General features: G+C 38.2%; 2 protein-coding genes and 1 long non-coding RNA gene across 4 annotated transcripts; 2 read left to right on the forward strand and 1 right to left on the reverse strand.

Moving 5' to 3' along the window:
- LOC133541179 (nucleoside diphosphate kinase B-like) lies at positions 1 to 7532 on the forward strand. The gene is made up of 5 exons (XM_061884308.1): positions 1 to 142; positions 547 to 684; positions 749 to 850; positions 1705 to 1817; positions 7358 to 7532. Exons 2-5 carry the CDS (start codon positions 568 to 570, stop codon positions 7473 to 7475), a joined length of 450 nt encoding a protein of 149 aa, XP_061740292.1. The 5' UTR covers positions 1 to 142; positions 547 to 567; the 3' UTR covers positions 7476 to 7532.
- On the reverse strand, positions 558 to 24200 carry LOC133541180 (uncharacterized). Of its 2 annotated transcripts, XR_009803804.1 has the most exons (3): positions 21907 to 24200; positions 19125 to 19342; positions 558 to 1934 (listed from the first exon to the last, which is right to left on the reverse strand). It is a non-coding gene; the product is annotated as an uncharacterized LOC133541180 (long non-coding RNA). The 2 variants fall into 2 exon arrangements; XR_009803803.1 differs by lacking the exon at positions 21907 to 24200 and having other exon boundaries at positions 19125 to 19530.
- Positions 21584 to 24082, forward strand: LOC133541178 (keratin, type I cytoskeletal 13-like). Its single transcript, XM_061884307.1, has 7 exons — positions 21584 to 22737; positions 22801 to 22883; positions 22958 to 23114; positions 23177 to 23338; positions 23445 to 23570; positions 23659 to 23879; positions 23955 to 24082. Exons 1-7 carry the CDS (start codon positions 22396 to 22398, stop codon positions 24028 to 24030), a joined length of 1167 nt encoding a protein of 388 aa, XP_061740291.1. The 5' UTR covers positions 21584 to 22395; the 3' UTR covers positions 24031 to 24082.
- Positions 24201 to 24291: the final 91 nt, after the last annotated feature.

Raw genomic sequence — 24291 nt, forward strand, 5'->3', positions numbered from 1 at the left:
ACCATCATGTATGCCTTGAAAGGCCGTCTCATCGTCAACCTTGACCACATGACCACACAGTCAGCCAATCAGAGAGCAGGTCGGCCCCCTCTTAAATAGTCAGCACTCTGTAGTGACCACAATGTGACTTCTTCTACATCATGTAAGTTTCTTCTTCTTCTCCTCCTTCCATTTCTATTCTTTTCCGTCTCTTCTTCCTTTTCTCCTTCCTTCTTCCCCTTTTCCTTTTATTTGTCTTCTTCCTCTTTTCCTGTTATTTCTCTTCTTCTCCTTTTCTTTCTTTTCTTTTTCTCCTTCTCCTTTTTCACATCTTTTTCTTCTTCACATTTTCTCCTTGTCCTCCTCCCTGCCCTGAATTCAGTGATTTTATGACAAGTCATCAAGTGGTGGTAATGACATATTGTTGCTTTAAAGGAGCGAGCAGTAGCGGGGGTGGGGTGGGGTGGCTCACGTCACATGATCCACAAGCAGCTGACGCCAAAGTTAGCATCAACAGGTGTGGGGTGGGGTGTCAGCTTCCAAATGTTCTTGTATTGCGTCACACAGCTGGCCCCGCCCACCACTGACATGGAGCGCACCTTCATCGCCGTGAAGCCCGATGGCGTCCAGAGAGGTTTGTGCGGTGACATCATCAAGCGCTTCGAGCAGAGAGGCTTCAAGCTGCTTGCTGCAAAGTTCATGCAGGTAACCATGGCAACTGTCCGACACGGCCGCCATGATGGCAAAAGGGGGTGTGTTTATGTTTCAGGCGTCAGAAGACCACATGAAGACACATTATTTGGACCTGAAGGACACGCCCTTCTACGCCGCGCTCTGCAAATACATGTCATCCGGACCCGTCTTCGCCATGGTAACCACTTCTTTTTCTGACACCTCATGATGTCACGACGTCACCTGATGGTGTCACCATGTGACCTGATGATGTCACCTGATGATGTCATGTCATGACATCCCCTGATGGTGTCACTTGATGTCACGTCATGACGTCACTTGATGGTGTCACGCGATGTCACGTCATGATGTCACCTGATGTCATGTCATGACATCCCCTGATGGTGTCACTTGATTTCACCTGATGATGTCATGTCATGACATCCCCTGATGGTGTCACTTGATGTCACGTCATGACGTCACTTGATGGTGTCGCGCGATATCACGTCATGATGTCACCTGATGATGACATGTCATGACGTCCCCTGATGGTGTCACTTGATGTCACGTCATGACGTCACTTGATGGTGTCACGCGATGTCACGTCATGATGTCACCTGATGTCATGTCATGACATCCCCTGATGGTGTCACTTGATTTCACCTGATGATGTCATGTCATGACGTCCCCTGATGGTGTCACTTGATGTCACGTCATGACGTCACTTGATGGTGTCACGCGATATCACGTCATGATGTCACCTGATGATGACATGTCATGACGTCCCCTGATGGTGCACTTGATGTGACGTCATGATGTCACTTGATGGTGTCACGCGATATCACGTCATGATGTCACCTGATGATGACATGTCATGACGTCCCCTGATGGTGTCACTTGATGTGACGTCATGATGTCACTTGGTGTCACGCGATGTCACGTCATGATTTCACCTGATGATGTCATGTCATGACGTCCCCCGATGGTGTCACTTGATGTCACATGATGGTGTCCCCCGATGATGTCACGTGATGACGTCCCCTGATGCTGCAGGTGTGGGAGGGGCGGGGCATTGTCAAGATGGCCAGGATGATGCTGGGAGAGACCAACCCGGCCGACTCCAAACCAGGAAGCATCCGAGGAGACTTCTGCATCGACATCGGCAGGTGTGACCACTCGTTAGCGGATAGCAGTCAATCACGTTGGGGGCGGGGCTCAGCTGCCAACTTGAGGTTTACTGGTTTGAATCCAGCTTCTGCCATGCTAGTCACTGCTGTTGTGTCCTTGGGCAAAATATCAAAATTAATAGTATGTTAGTGTATAAATATGAATAATGTTTGCTGGTCAAAACATTTCTGTCACTTTAACCTACAGCAGGTATGACTCCACATGTAGATTGTGTATATAAGATTACCACTAACATTGTGTATATTAATATTATTAATAAATGTAGTTTACCACCATCAAGGTGTTATTATTTTTAACAAATGTAGCCTACCAGAATCAAGGTATTATTATTATTATTAATTAATGCATCTTACCACCATCAAGGTGTTATTATTAATAAATGTAGCTTACCACCCGCAAGGTCTTGATTATCATTAATAAATGTAGCTTACCACCATCAAGGTGGTGTTATCATTAATAAATGTAGCTTACAACCATCAAAGTGTTAATTATTAATACATGTAGATTACCAGCATCAAGATGTTAATTATTAATAATAAATGTAAATGACCACCCTCAATGTGTTAATTATTATTATTAATGAATGTAGATTACCACAATCAATGTGTTAATTATTAATATTATTAATAAATGTAGATTACCACAATCAATGTGTTAATTATTAATAAATGTAAATTACCACCATCAAGATGTTTATATAATTAATAAATGTAGCTTACCACCATTAAGGTGTTAATTATTAATACATGTAGATTACCAGCATCAAGATGTTAATTATTAATAATAAATGTAAATGACCACCCTCAATGTGTTAATTATTATTATTAATGAATGTAGATTACCACAATCAATGTGTTAATTATTAATAAATGTAAATTACCACCATCAAGATGTTTATATAATTAATAAATGTAGCTTACCACCATTAAGGTCTTGATTGTTATTAATAAATGTATCGTACCACCATGAAGGTGTTGTTATTATTATTGTTAATAAATGTAGCTTACCACCATCAAGGTCTTGATTATTATTAATAAATGTAGCTTACCACCATCACGGTGGTGTTATTATTAATAAATGTAGGTTACAACCATCAAACTGTTAATTATTAATACATTTAGCTTACCACCATCAAGGTGTTATTATTATTATTATTAATAAATGGAGTTTACCACCATCAAGGTGTTATTATTTTAAACAAATGTAGCTTACCACCATCAAGGTGTTATCATTATTATTATTATTATTAATAAATGCAGCTTACCACAATCCAGGTGTTATTATTATTATTAATAAATGTAGCTTGACACCCTCAATTGTCTTAACCTATAATAAATGTAGCTTACCACCATCAAGGTGGTGTTACTATTAATAAATGTACCTTACAACCATCAAGGTGTTAATTTTAATAAATGTAGATTACCAACATCAAAATGTTACTTATTATCAATAAATGTAAATGACCACCCTCAATGTGTTATTAATATTATTAATAAATGTAGATTACCACAACCAATGTGTTAATTATTAATAAATGTAGCTTATTACCATTAAGGTGTTGATTGTTATTAATAAATATAGTTTACCACCATCAAGGTGTTATTATTATTATTATTAATAAATGTATCTTACCACCATCAAAGTGTTGATTATTATTAATAAATGTAGCTTACCACCATCAAGGTCTTGATTATCATTAGTAAATGTAGCTTACCACCATCAAAGTGGTGTTATTAATAAATGTAGCTTACGACTATCAAAGTGTTAATATTTGATCAATGTAGACTACCACCATCAAGATGTTAATAATTAGTATTATTAATACATGTAAATTACCACCCTCAATGTGTTAATTATTAACATTATTAATAAATGTAGACTACCACAATCTATGTGTTAATTATTAATAAATGTAGATTACAACCATCAAGATGTTGATCATTATTAATAAATGTAGATTACCACTATCAAGGTGTTATTATAACTCATAAATGTAGCTTACCACCATTAAGGTGTTAGTATTATTATTATTAACAATTATAGCTTACTACCATCAAGGTCTTGATTGGTATTAATAAATGCATCTTACCACCATGAAGGTGTTGTTATTATTATTATTAATAAATGTAGCTTACCACTATGAAGGTGGTGTTATTATTAATAATTGTAGCTTACAACCATCAAACTGTTAATTATTAATAAATGTAGCTTACCACCATCAAGGTGTTATTATTATTATTAATAAATGTAGTTTACCACCATCAAGGTGTTATTATTTTTAACAAATGTGGCTTACCACCATCAAGGTGTTATTATTAATAAATGCAGCTTACCACCATCAAGGTGTTATTATTATTATTAATAAATGTAGCTTACCACCATCAAGGTCTTGATTATCATTAGTAAATGTAGCTTACCACCATCAAGGTGGTGTTATTAATAAATGTAGCTTACGACCATCAAAGTGTTAATTATTGATAAATGTAGATTACACCATCACTGTGTTAATTATTAATACATGTAGATTACCACCATCAAGATGTTAATAATTATTATTAATACATGTAAATTATCACCCTCAATGTGTTAATTATTAATATTATTAATAAATGTAGATTACCACAATCAATGTGTTAATTATTAATAAATGTAGCTTACCACCATTAAGGTGTTGATTGTTATTAATAAATGCATCTTACCACAATCAAAGTGTTATTATTATTTTTAATAAATGTAGCTCACCACCATCAAGGTGTTGATTATTAATAATAAATGTAGCTTACCACCATCAAGGTGTTCTTATTATTATTATTAATGTTACGACTGGTTGGCATAGTGATGCCAAATTGGTCCCTTCGTGGATGCGTCGGCATGAACATAGCAACGGTAAGTTTAAATGATTTATTAAACTCAACAAAAATAGACTATGAACAAAAACACTGGAGCTAACGGACAAAAATAAACCAAGGGCGCTAGCATGAAAGCTAGGAATAGAAAATACAAAAACTATACTTGGCACGAAGCACACAAAAGAGTAAACAAAAAACATTCAGCATGAAAGCTGGAATATCGAGTGGCTTAGCGTAAGAGCTAGCGAGAAAATACATACGGGTAGTAGACAGTCGTGAATGTTGCTCGAAGGCAAATTAGAGTCCCAGAAAGAATAACGAAAAGGGACGGGCTTAAATAGGGGAGTAATCAAAAAGTGACAGGTGTGCAGAAACCGTGATTAGCAGGTGGGATCAATGAGCAACTATGGTGACTGACTAAACAGGAAGGGTGTAGAACAACAGTGATACAACAACTGGAAGTATAAACCATATGTGGTGATCCAAGTAGCGGATCGCAACAATTAATAAATGTAGCTTACCACCATCAAGGTCTTGATTATCATTAATAAATGTAGCTTACGAACATCAATGTGGTGTTATTATTAATAAATGTAGCTTACAACCATCATTGTGTAAATTATTGATTAATGTAGATTACCACCATCAAGGTGTTATTATTAATAAATGTATCTTACCACCATAAAGGTGTTGATTATTATTAATAAATGTAGCTTACCACCATCAAGGTCTTGATTATCATTAATAAATGTAGCTTACGAACATCAATGTGGTGTTATTAATAAATGTAGCTTACAACCATCATTGTGTAAATTATTGATTAATGTAGATTACCACCATCAAGGTGTTATTATTAATAAATGTATCTTACCACCATAAAGGTGTTGATTATTATTAATAAAAGTAGCTTACCACCATCAAGGTGTTATTATTATGATTAATATATGTATCTTACCACCATCAAGGTGTTATTATTATTATTAATAAATGTACCTTACCACCATCAAGGTCTTGATTATCATTAGTAAATGTACAGTAGCTTACCACCATCAAGGTGGTGTTATTAATAAATGTAGCTTACAACAATCAAAGTGTTAATTATTGATAAATGTAGATTACACATCACAATGTTAATTATAAATAAATGTAGATTACCACCATCAAGATGTTAATTATTATTATTAGTACATTTAAATTACCACCCTCAATGTGTTAATTAGTAATATTATTAATAAATGTAGATTAGCAAAATCAATGTGTTATTAATAAATGTAGCTTACCACATTAAGATGTTGATCATTACTAATGTATCTTACCACCATTAAGGTGTTGTTATTAATACATGTAGCTTACCACCATCAAAGTGTTTTTATTAATAAATGTGGCTTACCACCATCGGGGTGTTGATTATTATTAATAAATGTAGCTTACCACCATCAAGGTGTTATCATTATTAATAAATGTAGCTTACCACCATCAAGGTGTTATTATTATTAATAACTGTATCTTACCACCATCAAGGTGGTGTTATTAATAAATGTATCTTACAAGCATCAATGTGTAAATTATTTATGAATGTAGATTACCACCATCAATGTGTTAATTATTAATATTATTAATAAATGTAGATTACCACAATCAATGTGTCAATTATTAATAAATGTAGATTACCACCATCAAGGTGTTGATAATTAACAAATGTAGATTACCACCATCAAGGTGTTAATTATCATTAATAAATGTAGATTACCACCATCAATGTGTTAATTATTAATAAATGTATCTTACCATTATCAAGGTGCTTGACGATCATTGGTACTTTGTCAGTTTTCCTTGCCCTTACGTGGGCCTACCGAGGATGTCGTAGTGGTTTGTGTTGTGGTTTGTGCAGTCCTTTGAGACACTAGTGATTTAGGGCTATATAAATGAACATTGATTGATTGATTGACTTTAACTTGAATTAATAATAAATGTAGAATACCGCCACCATCAAGGTATTATTAATATTATTAATAAATGTAGATTACCACCACCATAAGGTATTAATATTATTAACACATGCAGATTACCACCACCATCAAGGTGTTATTATTAATATTATTAATAAATGCAGATTACCACCACCATCAACGTGTTGATTATTAACATTAAATGTAGATTACCACCACCATCAAGGTGTTATTATTAATAATTTTAATAAATGTAGATTACCACCACCATCAAGGTGTTATTATTAATATTATTAATAAATGTAGATTACCACCACCATCAAGGTGTTATTATTAATAATTTTAATAAATGTAGATTACCACCACCATCAAGGTGTTATTATTAATATTATTAATAAATGTAGATTACCACCACCATCAAGGTGTTATTATTAATATTATTAATAAATGTAGATTACCACCACCATCAAGGTGTTATTATTAATATTATTAATAAATGTAGATTACCACCACCATCAAGGTGTTAACGATTAATATTATTCATAAATGTAGATTACCAGCGTCCATGAGTAAATGAATGATGGCTCCTAGTGTCACACATTTCGAGTTAGTAGAAAAAAGGTTTGTGTATGACTATCATGTAATAAATGAACTCATTATTGTGATGATGATGATGATGATATATTTGATGGAAGGTGTGTTTGGTCACATGACCTACAGGAACATCATTCATGGCAGTGACACAGTGGAAAACGCCAAGCGGGAGATCGACTTGTGGTTCAAGGCCAACGAGCTGCTGGACTATGCCCCCTGTGGCCAACCCTGGATCTACGAGTGAACGTCTGCCATTCTACAAATCACTTTTTGAAATGACTTAATAAACTTATTGCATCGATTAGGTTTATTAAACTTTTTGGGGTCATTACATTTATTGAACTTATTAAACTTATTGGGCTCATTACATTTATTAAACTTATTAGGCTCATTACATTTATTGAACTTATTAAACTTATTGGGCTCATTATATTTATTGAACTTATTAGCTCATTACATTTATTGAACTTATTAAACGGTCCTGAAGACAGGCTTTAGGCCTGCTCCCAGAGGCAGGGCCCCGGTGAGCCTCGTCCGAGCAAGGGAAATCTGGGTCCTTTAACCGGACTTTCCATAGAGGTCTTCCAGCTGCTCTTTGTCTGGTCCCAGTGTCATGTCCCACAACAATTCAAGCTGGTGAGAATATCACCTCTGTATAAAAAAGGAAACAAACTACCACCCTGTTTCCATCCTTTGCTCCATCTCAAATGTTATAGAGAGGTTCATATATGAGCAAATAGATCATTATCTATCGAATCGCCAGCTCCTACTCAAATTTCAATCAGGATTGAGAAAATGCCATTCCAGCGACATATGCCTTCCGCAGCTAAGTGACTAAATCAGGCGAGAGATGGACATGGGTAAGTACTGTGGAATGGTTATGCTGGTCGTTCCACACAGTTAACCACTCAAAGCTGTTAAACAAGTTGAGCTTTTGACAGAGCAGCCACAAACTGGATGAAATCTTACCCTGAGGATAGAGAACAGGTGAACGGATCACTGTCCTCTCCCCTCAAGGTGAGCTGCGATGTCCCCCGAGGGAGCAGTCTGGGACCATTGCCATTCTTGATTAACATGAACCACATGAAATCAGCATATAACAACAATGTGTTCCTGTTGGTGCACCATTCTGCCATCCTGGCCTCGGAGGTCATCTCTGTCTCCGGCTTTCCAATAACAATCTCTCACTACACCTGGGTAAAACAGAGTCCATCCTATTTGGGTCCAAGCACAACCTAACTAAATCCCCAGGCCTTACGATTAAAGCAGGTGATAGCATAATCAGCAGCAAAGACAAGGTCATTGACCTGGCTTGTATATTGGACAACACTCTCTCGGGTGAAAAAATGGCATTAAAAGCAATCACCGAGATCAACAATACAAGTAGATTTGTGCATTTATCAACAGAGACACACTTAAGGCCCTTGCCGGTGCCCTCATACACTGTCATTTGGACCAAGCCTGCACCTCATGCTTCACCACTATCCCCAAGCCACTAAAAACTGGTGAGACTCCTGCTCAACCTCCCATACAGGACTCACCTAACTCAAGCCCACTTTATCAACTTGTGATGGCTTACAGAGTTGAAGAAAGAGTACACCAAATGGCAATGTGCCTGGTATTGAAAATACTCAGAGAAAGTGTCCCCAAGTACCTGTCCAACTATTTCACCAGACTAAGTGATGCTCACAGGTACTACACCAGAGAGACTTCCTCAAACCTCGTCCCCGTCGAATTCAAGACTCTCATGGAAATGATATTGCTGGGTATTGTGGCCAAACAGCTCCATTTTTGTTTCATCTGAGCACAGAACTTTTCTCCAGAAGGTCTTATCTTTGTCCATGTGATGTCAGATGAGATATGTTTGGAGGAGAAAAGGTGAGGCCTTTAATCCCAGGAACAACACACCTACCGTTAAGCATGGTGGTGGTAGTATTATGCTCTGGGCCTGTTTTGCTGGCAATGGAACTGGTGCTTTAAATGGGACAATGAAAAAGGAGGATTAGTTCCAAATTCTTCAGGACAAGCTAAAATCATCAGCCCGGAGGTTGGGTCTTGAGCGCAGTTGGGTGTTCCAACAGGACAATGACCCCAAACACACCTCAAAAGTGGTAAAGGAATGGCTAAATCAGGCTAGAATGAAGGTTTTAGAATGGCCTTCCCAAAGTCCTGACTTAAACGTGTGGACGTTAAAGTTAAAGTTCCAGTGATTGTCACACACACACTAAGGTGTGGCGAAATTATTCTCTGCATTTAACCCATCACCCTTGATCACCACCTGGGAGGTGAGGGAAGCAGTGGGCAGCAGTGGTGGCCGCGCCCGGGAATAATTTTTTGGTGATTTAACCCTCAATTCCAAGCCTTGATGCTGAGTGCCAAGCAGGGAGGTAATGGCTCCCATTTTTATAGTCTTTGGTATGACTCGGCCAGGGTTTGAACTCACAACCTCAGTGCGGACACTCTAACAACTAGGCCACTGAGTAGGTTAATGCTGAAGAAACAAGTCCATGTCAGAAAAACAACACATTCAGCTGAACTGCAGCAATTTTGTGGTGAAAAATGTAAGCAGAAGCTTGTGGATGGCTACCAAAAGCGCCTTATTGCAGTGAAACTTGCCAAGGGACATGTAAGCACATATTAACATTGCTGTATGTATACTTTTGACCCATTTTCAGTAGAGCCATAATAAATCCATAAAAGAAGCAAACTTCATGAATGTTTTTGTGAGCAACAAGTATGTGCTCCAATCACTACATCACAAAAAAATAAAAGTTGCAGAAATGATTGGAAACTCAAGACAGCCATGACATCATGTTCTTTACAAGTATATCTACACTTTTGACCACCACTGTGTATGTATGTATGTGTGTGTGTATATATATATATATATATATATATATATATATATATATATATATATACATATATTTATATTAGAGATGCGCGGTTTGCAGTCTCATCCGCGGAGTCCGCGGATAAACCGCGGGTCGGGCGGGTGACATGACGAAAAAATAGATTTTAATTAGATTCGGGCGGGTGGCGGTTGAATCATCCGGAAATATTTGATAGACATGGTTCTGAGATCGGTATCCTTTGCCATTCAAAGAGCCATTTAAGACCCGTGTCATAAAGCGAAGAAGACAATAGGAGACGCTAATAATCTCTAGAATGACTACCGGCAGTCAGATAATAAGTATTAGGGCGTGCTATGAAGTCATTGACTTTGTCGCCCTCTACAGCATGTACGATCTGCTTGAAAGTCCAGCAACATGTGTGTGGCTTCCGCAGCAACACGCACACGACCGCAAGGCATAATGGGTGACACAGAGTACACTAATGGTTGTGATATAAACAATGTTAACACTCTTAGTAATATGCGCCACGCTGTGAAGCCACACCAAACAAGATTGACAATATTTTTTTTCCCCACCTAAACCTTTATTTATAAACTGCAACATTTACAAACAGCTGAAAAACAATAATTAAAAATAATTACAAAAACAGTCTCATGTGGTGGCAGTGAACCAGCCAATGATGTGTCATGTGCAGCTCACGTGACCACGCTGTCTCCTTTGTGGGAAAGGTTTGAAAAAGGGCGGAGGGAAACAGTACAAATAGTTCAGCGGAGAAACATATCAAGGTTATTGCTTTAATTGAGAAAAGTGTACGACATAAGTCGTCCAAAGTGTCGGAACACTTTACTTTAAAGACTTCAAAGAAGACATTTCCTGCAAAACGTGCAGCATGGATGTCGCGTGGCACGGAAGGACAACATTGCTTCAACATTGCTTCGGCAGCACCTGAACAGGAAGCATGTTGGAGCCATGGATGAAGAGAACTCACGGTACGTAAATTTTTTAAGTCCATAGTCTGAGAATATTGATCCGTTGTGTCCGTCTTTGTGTGTTTTTAATCTTTTGTTAACGAGGAGATTTCTTTTAAGAAAGCGCAGCAGCAACTGTTGTGTATTAACTTTCAGAGTGTTAGGAACTTTTTGGAGAGTGCGGTGACTTCATTTTCTGTGTTGTTTTGAGTCGCAACAGGCATTCATTCATAAGTTCAGCTTTTTTTGTGAGTAACGTTAACGTTATGTCTTTGTTGCAACGCGGGACTGATAATGTGTCTCCGGCACATTTGACTCCATTTTCAGAGAGAAAACGCACGTATAAACGTAACGGACAGCAATATCTCAGGTTGGTTTGATAATGGATCAATGTAGCCGGGCCCAATAAAACTATATAAATCTATTTAGACTTGAGTGACGATTTAGTATAACTAAACGTTATGAAGGTGCTGGAATATATCAAGCTGTTATTCAGAGGTAGCCTAAAGTGAATCCTTTATAATCAGAAGAGAAACGTGTACTATATCTGATCCAGTTTTGATCTGTTGACTTACATTTCTATGTTGTTATTGGTGTATTCTGCAACTCCAATGTCCATTTATTTAATTTAGCTGTTTTTTTTAATGTGGTGGCATATTTGTCTTTTACGTCAGAAATTATTGATTAAATCAACTGGGTATGTATTGAGTTACATGTAAATGATGCTACTATGTACATTCATAATATGGTTTCTCTCATTTCAGAAAGAAACAAGCCAGCATTAGAGACTTGGAACAAAGGAAGGCGTGCACACCACAGCAAGCGGCTGCATTGACTGATGCTATTCTGCTATGAATGCACTACAAAGACAAGATATTTGATGTTCAAACTCAAACTTTACTTTTTTTTGCAAATAATAATTAACTTTGAATTTCATGGCTGCAACACGTGCCAAAGTAGTTGGGAAAGGGCATGTTCACCACTGTTTTACATCACCTTTTCTTTTAACAACACTCAATAAACATTTGGGAACTGAGAAAACTAATTGATGAAGCTTTGAAAGTGGAATTCTTTCCCATTCTTGTTTTACGCAGCTACCACTGAATTCAATTATACTATATATTTTATTGTATTATACATTGTATATGTATAGGAGTGCGACCTAATAAGCTTACTTCTTCCCACTCCCTTTTGACCCAATCTTGACATCTACAAAAGATTAGTCACATGTACTGTTTACAATGTAGGTGTAAATATAATGTGTATATATATATTTCTTTTGTATTTTATGTCATTCTTTTGTTTTGTTTGCATGACTCAAAATAAACCATTCATTCATATGTAGAGCTTCAGTCGTTCAACAGTCCGGGGTCTCCGCTGTCGTATTTTACGCTTCATAATGCGCCACACATTTTCCATGGGTGACAGGTCTGTACAGCAGGTGGGCCAGGAAAGTACCCGCACTCTTTTTTTTACGAAGCCACACTGTTGTAACACTTGTCTTGCTGAAATAAGCAGGGGCGATGATAACGTTGCTTGGATGACAACATATGTTGCTCCAAAACCTGTATGTATCTTTCAGCGTTAATGGTACCTTCACAGATGTGTAAGTTACCCATGCCTTGGGCACTAATACACCCCCATACCATCACACATGCTGGCTTTTCAACTTTGCGCCTATAACAATCCGAATGGTTATTTTCCTCTTTGTTCTGGAGGACCCCACGTCCTCTGTTTCCAAATATAATTTGAAATGTGGACTCATCAGACCACAGAACACCTTTCCACTTTGCATCAGTCCATCTTAGATGAGCTCGAGCTCAGCCAAGCCGGCGGCGTTTCAAGATATTGTTGATCAATGGGTTTGGCTTTGCATAGTAGAGTTTTAACTTGCACTTACAGATGTAGCGACCAACCGTAGTTACTGACAGTGGTTTTATGAAGTGTTCCTGAGCCCATGTAGTGATATCCTTTACGCACTGATGTCGGTTTTTGATGCAGTACCGCCTGAGGGATCAAAAGTCCGTAATATCATCGCTTACGTGCAGTGATGTCTCCAGATTCTCTGAACATTTTGATGATTTTACGGACCGTAGATGGTAAAATCCCTAAATTCCTTGCAATAGCTCGTTGAGAAATGTTCTAAAACTGTTCGACAATTTGCTTACAAAGTGGTGACCCTCGCCCCATCCTTGTTTGTGAATTACGTAGCATTTCATGGAAGCTGTTTTTATACCCAATCATGGCACCCAACTGTTCCCAATTAGCCTGCACACATGTGGGATGTTCCATATAAGTGTTTGATGAGCATTCCTCAACTTTATCAGTATTTATTGCCACCTTTCCCGACTTCTTTGTCATGTGTTGCTGGAATCAAATTTTAAAGTGAATGATTATTTGCTAAAAAAAAAAAAAGTTTATCAGTTTGAACATCAAATATGTTGTGTTTGTAGCATATTCAACTGAATATGGGTTGAAAATGATTCGCAAATCATTGTATTCTGTTTGTATTTACATCTAACACAATTTCCCAACTCATATGAAAACGGGGTTTGTACATGATAGTTGTGTGTCAGTGTGGCTTTTAGTGTGAACACAAAGTGTCAATCACGCACGCACGCACACACAGAGCAAATCACCGCAACAAGCTAACACACGTGGCAATCAGCGACACACAAACCACTAACACGTTCCTCAATAAGTGAAACGTTTTTACAAACCTCAAACACGCACGCACACATCTACAGGATATCAAATACATTTACAATATGTTCATCTTATATACTGCATATATTACATATACACATGATATATATAGTGCATGTATTACATATACACATGATATATAGAGTGCATATATTACATATACACATGATATATAGAGTGCATATATTACATATACACATGATATATAGAGTGCATATATTACATATACACATGATATATAGAGTGCATATATTACATATACACATGATATATAGAGTGCATATATTACATATACACATGATATATAGAGTGCATATATTACATATACACATGATATATAGAGTGCATATATTACATATACACATGATATATAGTGCATATATTACATATACACATGATATATAGAGTGCATATATTACATATACACATGATATATAGAGTGCATATATTACATATACACATGATATATAGAGTGCATATATTACATATACACATGATATATAGAGTGCATGTATTACATATACACATGTTATATAGAGTGCATATATTACATATACACGTTATATAGAGTGCATATATTACATATACACATGATATATAGAGTGCATATATTACATATACACATGATATATAGAGTGCATATATTACATACACATGATATATATAGTGCATATATTACATATACACATGATATATAGAGTGCATGTATTACATATACACATGATATATAGAGTGCATATATTACATATACGCATGATATATAGAGTGCATATATTACATATACGCATGATGTATAGAGTGCATATATTACATATACGCATGATATATAGAGTGCATATATTACATATACACATGATATATAGAGTGCATATATTACATATACGCATGATATATAGAGTGCATGTATTACATATACACATGATATATATAGTGCATATATTACATATACACATGATATATAGAGTGCATGTATTACATATACACATGATATATAGAGTGCATATATTACATATACGCATGATATATAGAGTGCATATATTACATATACGCATGATGTATAGAGTGCATATATTACATATACGCATGATATATAGAGTGCATATATTACATATACACATGATATATAGAGTGCATATATTACATATACGCATGATATATAGAGTGCATGTATTACATATACACATGATATATAGAGTGCATATATTACATATACGCATGATATATAGAGTGCATGTATTACATATACACATGATATATAGAGTGCATATATTACATATACGCATGATATATAGAGTGCATATATTACATATACGCATGATGTATAGAGTGCATATATTACATATACACATGATATATAGAGTGCATATATTACATATACGCATGATATATAGAGTGCATATATTACATATACACATGATACTGTATATAGAGTGCATATATTACATATACACATGATATATAGAGTGAATATATTACATATACACATGATATATATAGTGCATATATTACATATACAAATGATATATAGAGTGAATATATTACATATACACATGATATATAGAGTGAATATATTACATATACACATGATATATAGAGTGCATATATTACATATACGCATGATATATATAGTGCATATATTACATATACACATGATATATAGAGTGCATATATTACATATACATATGATATATATAGTGCATATATTACATATACGCATGATATATATAGTGCATATATTACATATACACATGATATATAGAGTGCATATATTACATATACATATGATATATATAGTGCATATATTACATATACACATGATATATAGAGTGCATATATTACATATACACATGATATATAGAGTGCATATATTACATATACACATGATATATAGAGTGCATATATTACATATACACATGATATATAGAGTGAATATATTACATATACACATGATATATATAGTGCATATATTACATATACACATGATATATATAGTGCATATATTACATATACACATGATATATAGAGTGAATATATATCACATATACACATGATATATAGAGTGAATATATTACATATACACATGATATATAGAGTGCATATATTACATATACGCATGATGTATAGAGTGCATATATTACATATACACATGATATATAGAGTGCATATATTACATATACACATGATATATAGAGTGCATATATTACATATACACATGATATATAGAGTGCATATATTACATATACATATGATACACAGAGGTGGTCAAAAGTGTAGATACACTTGTAAAGAACATGATGTCATGGCTGTCTTGAGTTTCCAATAATTTTTACAACTCTTATTTTTTGTGATGTAGTGATTGGAGCACATACTTATTGGTCACAAAAACATTCATGAAGTTTGCTTCTTTTATGAATTTATTATGGCTCTACTGAAAATGGGTCAAAAGTATACATACAGCAATGTTAATATGTGCTTACATGTCCCTTGGCAAGTTTCACTGCAATAAGGCGCTTTTGGTAGCCATCCACAAGCTGCTGCTGATCATTCTTGACTACGAAATTGCTGCAGCTCAGCTAAATGTGTTGCTTTTCTGACATGGACTTGTTTGTAATATTCTACATCTAAACGTTGATTTTATTTAGTGAAGTCTACCACACAAGAATGGTGGTCAGAACCTGTTTGGGCGACACCGCCCTCTTTTCTCGCAGGCTGATTGCTGTTCACTTTGGAACAAAGTATTTTCACACACCTAAACATTCTGAGAATTTACAACTCCACAATGTGTTTTTTGTATCTTCAATGTACGCCAAACTTAAGAGTAAATTGTGAACCAAATGCTGTATAAAGCGTGTGTAGTGTGCAGTAATAAGTGCGTTACATATCGTGTAGTACTACAAACTACAAAAGGAGTGAAGTTGTCAGGTTGTGTAAAAGGTAAATAAAAAGAGAATACAACAAATCCTTTTCAACTTATATTCAATTGAATTGACTGCAAAGACAAGATATTTCATCTTCACACTGACAAACTTTGGTATTTCCTGCAAATATTAGCTCATTTGAAATTTGATGGCTGCAACATGTTTCAAAAAAGATGGCACAAGTGCCCAAAAAGACTGAGAAAGTTGAGGAATGCTAATCAAAGACTTATTTGGAACATGCCACAGGTGAACAGGCTAATTGGGAACAGGTGGGTGCCATGATTGGCTATAAAAGCAGCTTCCATGAAATGCTCACTCATTCACAAACCAGGACAGGGGCGAGGGTCACCACTTTGTCAACAAATGCCTGAGCAAATTGTTGAAGAACAACATTCCCCAAGCAGCTATTGCAAGAAATTTAGGGATTTCAACATCCACGCTCTGTAATATCATCAAAAGGTTCAGAGAATGTGGAGAAATCAGTGCACGTAAGCCATGATATTATACACCTTGGATCCCTCAGGCGCTACTGCATCACAAAGCCACATCAGTGTGTAAAGAATATCACCACATGGACTCAAGAACACTTCAGAAAACCACTGTCAGTAACTACAGTTGGTCGCTACATCTGTAAGTACAAGTTAAAACTCTACTATGCAAAGCCAAATTCATTTATCAACAACACCCAGAAACGCTTCACTGGGCCCGAGCTCTTCTAAGATGGACTAATGCCAAGTGGAAAACTGTTCTGTGGTCTGACGAGTCCACATTTCAAATAGTTTTTAGAAATATTCGACATTGTGTCATACGGACCAAAGGGGAAGCAAACCATCCAGAGTGTTATCGACGCAAAGTTGAAAAGCCAGCATGTGTGATGGTATGGGGGTGCATTAGTGCCCAAGGCATGGGTAACTTACACATCTGTGAAGGCACCATTAATGCTGAAAGGTACATACAGGTTTTGGAACAACATATGCTGCCATCTAAGTGCCATCTTTTTCATGGACGCCCCTGCTTATTTCAACAAAACATGGCCAAGCCACATTCAGCACATGTTACAACAGCGTGGCTTCATAAAAAAAGAGTGCTGGTACTTTCCTGGCCCGCCTGCAGTCCAGACCTGTCTCCCATCAAAAACGTGTGGCGCATTATGAAGCGTAAAATACGACAGCGGAGACCCCGGGCTGTTGGAACGACTGAAGCTCTACATAAAACAAGAATGGGAAATAATTCCACTTTCAAAGCTTCAACAATTAGTTTCCTCAGTTCCCAAACGTTTATTGAGTGTTGTTAAAAGAAAAGGTGATGTAAAAGTATGCATGCGCTTATTATTTTAAAACCTCTTCTCACTCCTGCACTAACCAAAGGTATGCAATACAAATTTGAGTGTGATGTAAGCTTGGACCTTAAATCCTACTTAATAGTTCTTAATCTTCTTCCCTTTATGCGATTTCAAATTACCGGTACTGAAATCAGCCTCCTCCATTTTGAAAATGATGACAGGGAAAGTGTCACTCGTGATGTCAGGAGTTTGACCAGGCGGTAATACTAAGCGAGTTTGACCCGGCAGTAATTCAAGGCAGGCGCATACTATAAGCCCTAAGGCAATTCAAAGAAATACGGTAATTATTATTTGCAAAAAAAATAAAGTTTATCAGTTTTAACATCAAATATTTTGTCTTTGTAGTGCATTCAATTGAAAATGGGTTGAAAAGGATTTGCCAATCATTGTATTCCGTTTATATTTACATCTAACACAATTTCCCAACTCATATGGAAACAGGGTTTGTATATATACACACACACAACTTTGTGTGTATATATACATATGTATACACACACACACACGAGTATATTTATACATATGTACACACACACACACACACACACATATATATACACACACAAGTTTATGTGTATATATACATATGTACTGTATACACACACATGTATATACACACACGAGTATATGTATATATATATACATATGTACACACACACACACACACATATATATATATATACACATATATATACACAAGTTTATGTGTGTATATATACATGTTTACACACACATGAGTATGTATATGTAGATATATACATATGTATACACATATGTATATACACACACACACGAGTATATGTATATGTAGATATATACATATGTACACACACACACAAGTATATGGATGTGTAAATATATCCATATGTATGCACACATATATACACACACGAGTATATGTATATATGGACTGTATGTGTGTGTGTGTGTATATATATATATATATATATATATATATACACACACACACACACACACACACGCTTGCAATAGTATATGTATATATGTATGTGTCAAACTCCTCACGTTTGCTGTTTTTTCCAACATCACTGATTACTCACTGTAGACTATGAGAGCCAACAAACATAATAAAATATCACTTACTGTACAATGTCTGCTGCCTTTAGGATGTCAACTGCTAGGATGTTGATGTAGTCCCATTTAGATGAAGAATGACCCACAATCCCTACCAAGAAAAGGGGGGGTTGGACCAAGCGTCTTTTCATGTAATCCTCGCCATTTAGTTGGCTGTCAAGGTGTACCAACTTGTCAAAGTAAGTCCTCATCCTTCTACTATCCAGGTGAGTGGCATGATTTATGACCTAGAATGAAGATATATGAGCAAATAAGTGAGGAAGCAGCTTATCAGTCGATGATGTAAACAAAGGCACACAGGAAGTGATCACGACGCCGCTATAAATAGTTTGTCTGCGTTAGCGCTTATAAGAACAATATACCCTGTTAATATGTCCCACTGGGTGTGAGTTTTCCTTGCCCTTATGTGGGCCTACCGAGGATGTCGTGGTGGTTTGTGCAGCCCTTTGAGACACTAGTGATTTAGGGCTATATAAGTAAACATTGATTGATTGATTGAATATTCAAGTCACCACATGTAAATGGAGTATTGTTGGTGTTGGCTTTTATTGGCAGAAGAGTGGACCTCGTTGGTTAAGCTGTAAGCAGACTTTTATCTGCGAGTTAGAATGCACTTAAGTATTCGCATGACTAGAGAGAGGAATCTTTGGGCATCTCACGATTCCATTACGATTACGATTCAGGAGCTACGATTCCATGAAAAATTGATTATTGATGCATCTTTAATTTATGTATATCAGGGGTGCACAGACTTATTCTGCAGGCGGGCTACTTTTCAATAGACCAAGTCGAGGGAATTTACCTCATTCATATATATAATTTATCAATCAATCAATCAATGTTTATTTATATAGCCCTAAACCACAAGTGTCTCAAAGGGCTGCACAAGCCACAACGACATCCGCGGTACAGAGCCCACATACAGGCAAGGAAAAACTCACCCCAGTGGGACGTTGATGTGAATGACTATGAGAAACCTTGGAGAGGACCGAATATGTGGACAACCCCCCCCCCAGGGGAGACCGAAAGCAACGGACGTCGAGTGGGTCTAACATATTATTGTGAAAGTCCAGTCCATAGTGGATCTAACATAATAGTGAGAGTCCAGTCCATAGTGGGGTGGGGGCAGCAGGACACCATCCCAAGTGAAGACGGGGCAGCAGCGCAGTTATGTCCCCAACCGATGCACAGGCGAGTGGTCCACCCTGGGTCCTGACTCTGGACTGCCCCCCCCCCCCCCCCCCCCCAAGAAACGGCAGATCAACTGGTCTAAAAAGGGGTCTAATTAAAGGCTAGAGCGGGGGTCGGGAACCTTTTTGGCTGAGAGAGCCAAGAAGCCAAATATTTTAAAATGTATTTCCCTAAGAGCCATATAATATTTTTTTTTTAACACTGAACAGAACTAAATGCGTGCATTTTTAAGTGAGACCAACATTTCCAGAGTATAATAGGTCTCTTATTCTTTGTAATAACATTGTTATTCTGAAGCTAACTGTGGCGGGGGCGTGGCCTGCGGGCCTGCAGCAAAGCGGGATGTTGCCAGGAACGGCCTCGAAATCAGCGACTGGTGCGTAGACGGCCCACCTGGGCCTTTTTATCTCATCACCTGTCGCTCTGTTATAAGCAGCAGCCAGGAGGAGAGACAGAGTTGGGGCTGGAGCCAGAGCGCAAGTGAGGACGAAAGAGAAAAAGACAATTGCTGTAAAGCAACTGAGAAAAATAAAATAAAACAATATTGTAACCCTAAAACAGGCTCTTGGTGGTCTGAAGAACCCCAGGAGGGCAAGCCCCACACTAACCAATAATAAATAAATTACTTCTTACCATTAACACAACTTCTTGAACATAAAAATTAATGACAATGTTTTATTTTTTTAACGTTGTTTTTAACACTGTGAATACAAGTGGAATTATTCATTACTTATCCTGTTAAGCAATGTCAGCTCAGATTTATCCGAGAGCCAGATGCAGTCATCAAAAGAGTCACATCTGGCTCTAGAGCCATAGGTTCCCTACCCTTGGGCTAGAGTATACAAATGACTTTTAAGATGGGACTTAAATGTTTCTACTGAGGTAGCATCTCTAACTGTTACTGCAAGAACATTCCAGAATACTGGAGCCCCAATAGAAAACGCTCTATAGCCCGCAGACTCTTTTTGGGCTCTGGGAATATATTGATGCAGTTATACATTTCTTTTCACTTCACTTAATAAGCGTTTATCACCACAACTTTTAAAAACAGTGCATTTGTAATAAGAAATTCCTATCACATGTATTTAATTATTGAAAATGTGAGCAAAACTGGAACCTAAGTGCCCTAAAATAAAAGAGGTGGTGGCATCTTTCGTTGAGGTGTCTCACTGCAGTCAGAATTGATATACATCGATTATTGACATTTACTAATCCAGTGCTTAGTCATGTCCAAATTGTGATGCATCTAAAACTCTATGATCTTCCCACCTCTACTCATGACAATAGAACACATGAAATACTTTGTACTGGACAGTACGCTGAAATACTACTCTTCGGTAAGCCGTTGTGCTTCAGGCTAACAAACTGGTTCGCGGTGAGGGCGGGGTCACAACCTGTCAATCAAACAAAGCTGACAGGTGTCCAAGAAAGTTTCCTAAGAAGAGCGAAAGAAAGGAGGAAAGAGTTATGAGTGACAGCTGACCTTTAGGTGTCGACGCCCACCAGAGGAATTCGTTATCTTCTTGGTTTCTTGGACTATTCGTACCTGCTTAATTAGGCCACGTCCACCTCCTCCATGTTTAAGATGAATTTTGCTTACCTTACCAAGATCTGTTGTCATGGCAACCTTCGCTCCTCGGGTCATCTTTGTTTGTCTTTGCTGGAACTTCTGTTAAAAGGCAGGAGTCCAACATCAGGAACATCCTGTGTTTCAAGTCTTAGCTCCAAAAGCAGATTTGTTTCCAGGCGTCTTCTCTGTTAAAAAGGAAATTGGTGAAGGGAAGACCGTTACGTGCTTTTGAGCAAGAAATTGTTGTTGAATAACACAGCTGCCTGGTTGTTCATCATTAGCATCGTCCCTTGCAGGCATAAGCTGCACACTTCAAAAATGTCAGGCAGCCTTTAGGTGTCTTGGAGGCGTCGCCCACAGCCACAAAGTGTGTATAGCGAGAACCCACCCGACCTGCTGCACCTACCTGTACATTTTCTGGCCTCAGGACTTTCTTTTGGACCCCACCCTCAATCAGAGGTTTAAAAGGATGTGTGGTGCCAGCATATTTTCAGTCTCTCCCACACAGACCACATCAGCATGGCCTCCTTCTCCAGCCGCAGCTACACTATGTCCTCCCGTGTCAGCAACCTGGGCGCCGGCAGCGTCTACGGTGGCGCCGGTGGCTCTGGGGTACGCGTCTCCATGGTCAAAGGTGGCGGCTTCAACCTCGCCAACGAAACGGCCGTCTCTGCCAACGAGAAGTTCACTATGCAGAACCTTAACTCCCGGCTAGGATCCTACCTGGAGAAGGTACGTAGGCTGGAAGAAGCAAACAGCGAGCTGGAGCTGAAGATTAGAAACTTCTTGGCGAGCAAAATAGGGCCAGCTGAGCATGACTGGACCGCCTTCTTTGTTCGGATCAAAAGCCTGCAAGAAGAGGTGAGATCACACCGAAAGGCTGACATTGTCAAACCGCTAAGATCCGCCTTTGTTTCCACTTAGATTCAAAATGGCGCTCGTGCAAAAGCTGCAATGATCCTTAGCATCGACAACGCCAGGCTGGCGGCCGACGACTTTCGTGTCAAGTGAGTAACGCCTCAAACGGCCGAACTAGATTGTGACTGAAAGACGTTTTGTAGATTGTTGTGATGACGTTCAGGTGCGACAATGAAGTTGCAATGCGCCGATCCGTTGAGGCCGACATGGCCGGGCTGAAGCCGGTTTTAGACGAGCTGACCCAGAGTCGCACCGACCTGGAAATGCAGGTGGAAGGGTTGAGGGAGGAGCTGACCTACATGAAGAGGAACCATGAGGAGGTGAGCAGCAGCAGAACATTGAATGCTCGACAAAACGCAGTCCTAAACGTCAGCGCCCACAGGATCTGCGCGCCGTTCGAGCGCAGTTGGGCGGCCAGGTCGACGTGGAGGTGGATGCTGCCCCTCAGGAAGATCTCTCTGCCGTCTTGGCCGGAATCAGAGAACATTACGAGAACGTCGCCTCAAGAAACCAAAGAGACTTGGAAAACTGGTTCCAGGCTAAGGTGAGTGTGAAAAGTCTTCACAGATTGGCCGAGCTCAGCTCTATGGTGGCACCTGCTGGCTCGCCAAAATTATCTAGATCTTATCAAGTTGTCCTGTCTTGTCAAGATGGCCGAGCTCAACAAGGACGTGGTGACGAGCACCACGACACTGCAAACGTCCAAGTCTGAGATCGGAGAATTGCGAAGAACCGTGCAGACCCTGGAGATCCAACTGCAGGCGGAGATCAGCCAGGTGATCCCGCAAAAGCCTTCACTTTGAACATGTGACATTCAGTGTTTCTTCTAACTTTGGTCAAATATGTTTGGGTCTGGTGGTACAGAAAGGTGCACTGGAGGGAACACTGGCTGAGACACGTGGTCGCTACGCCAACATATTGCTAGGCTACCAGAGGCAAGTAGGGATCCTGGAGGGGCAACTAACTCAGCTGAGAGCAGAACTGGAGAACCAAAAGGTGCAATTTGGTGAGCTTCTGGACATCAAGACCCGACTGGAGCTAGAGATTGTTGAGTACCGCCGGCTGCTGGACGGCGAGAGTGCCAGGTGACCAGGCTCAGGAAAGCAACATGAAATCACCAAGAAGCAAACGTGTGTAAAGTCCTTGTTTTGTTTTGGCAGAACTACCACTTCACGTGTCGTGACCATCATGAAAGAGGTCGGCACCTCAGAGAACTTTCGAAGCAGCTTCAATTAAGTAGTGGAACACATCCTGCTGGTGAACTGACCTTCAATAAACATGAAATCTGACGTCATGCATGTGTTCTTGTTGATATGGACCAATGAGCATTGCTCGTAGGATTACAATGTCTCCATTCTTTCTCAATCCATCAAGGTAAGATGATCATAAGTGAAGGTGTTGAAGCACCTGAGGGCAATGTAACAGACGTGTAGAGGACTGCTACAAATACATCAGGAGCCCACAGACCCATGGCAACCAGCAGGAGGTCAGACACAG

The sequence above is a fragment of the Nerophis ophidion genome, linkage group LG23 (assembly GCF_033978795.1).
Source record: "Nerophis ophidion isolate RoL-2023_Sa linkage group LG23, RoL_Noph_v1.0, whole genome shotgun sequence".
NCBI lineage: Eukaryota > Metazoa > Chordata > Actinopteri > Syngnathiformes > Syngnathidae > Nerophis > Nerophis ophidion.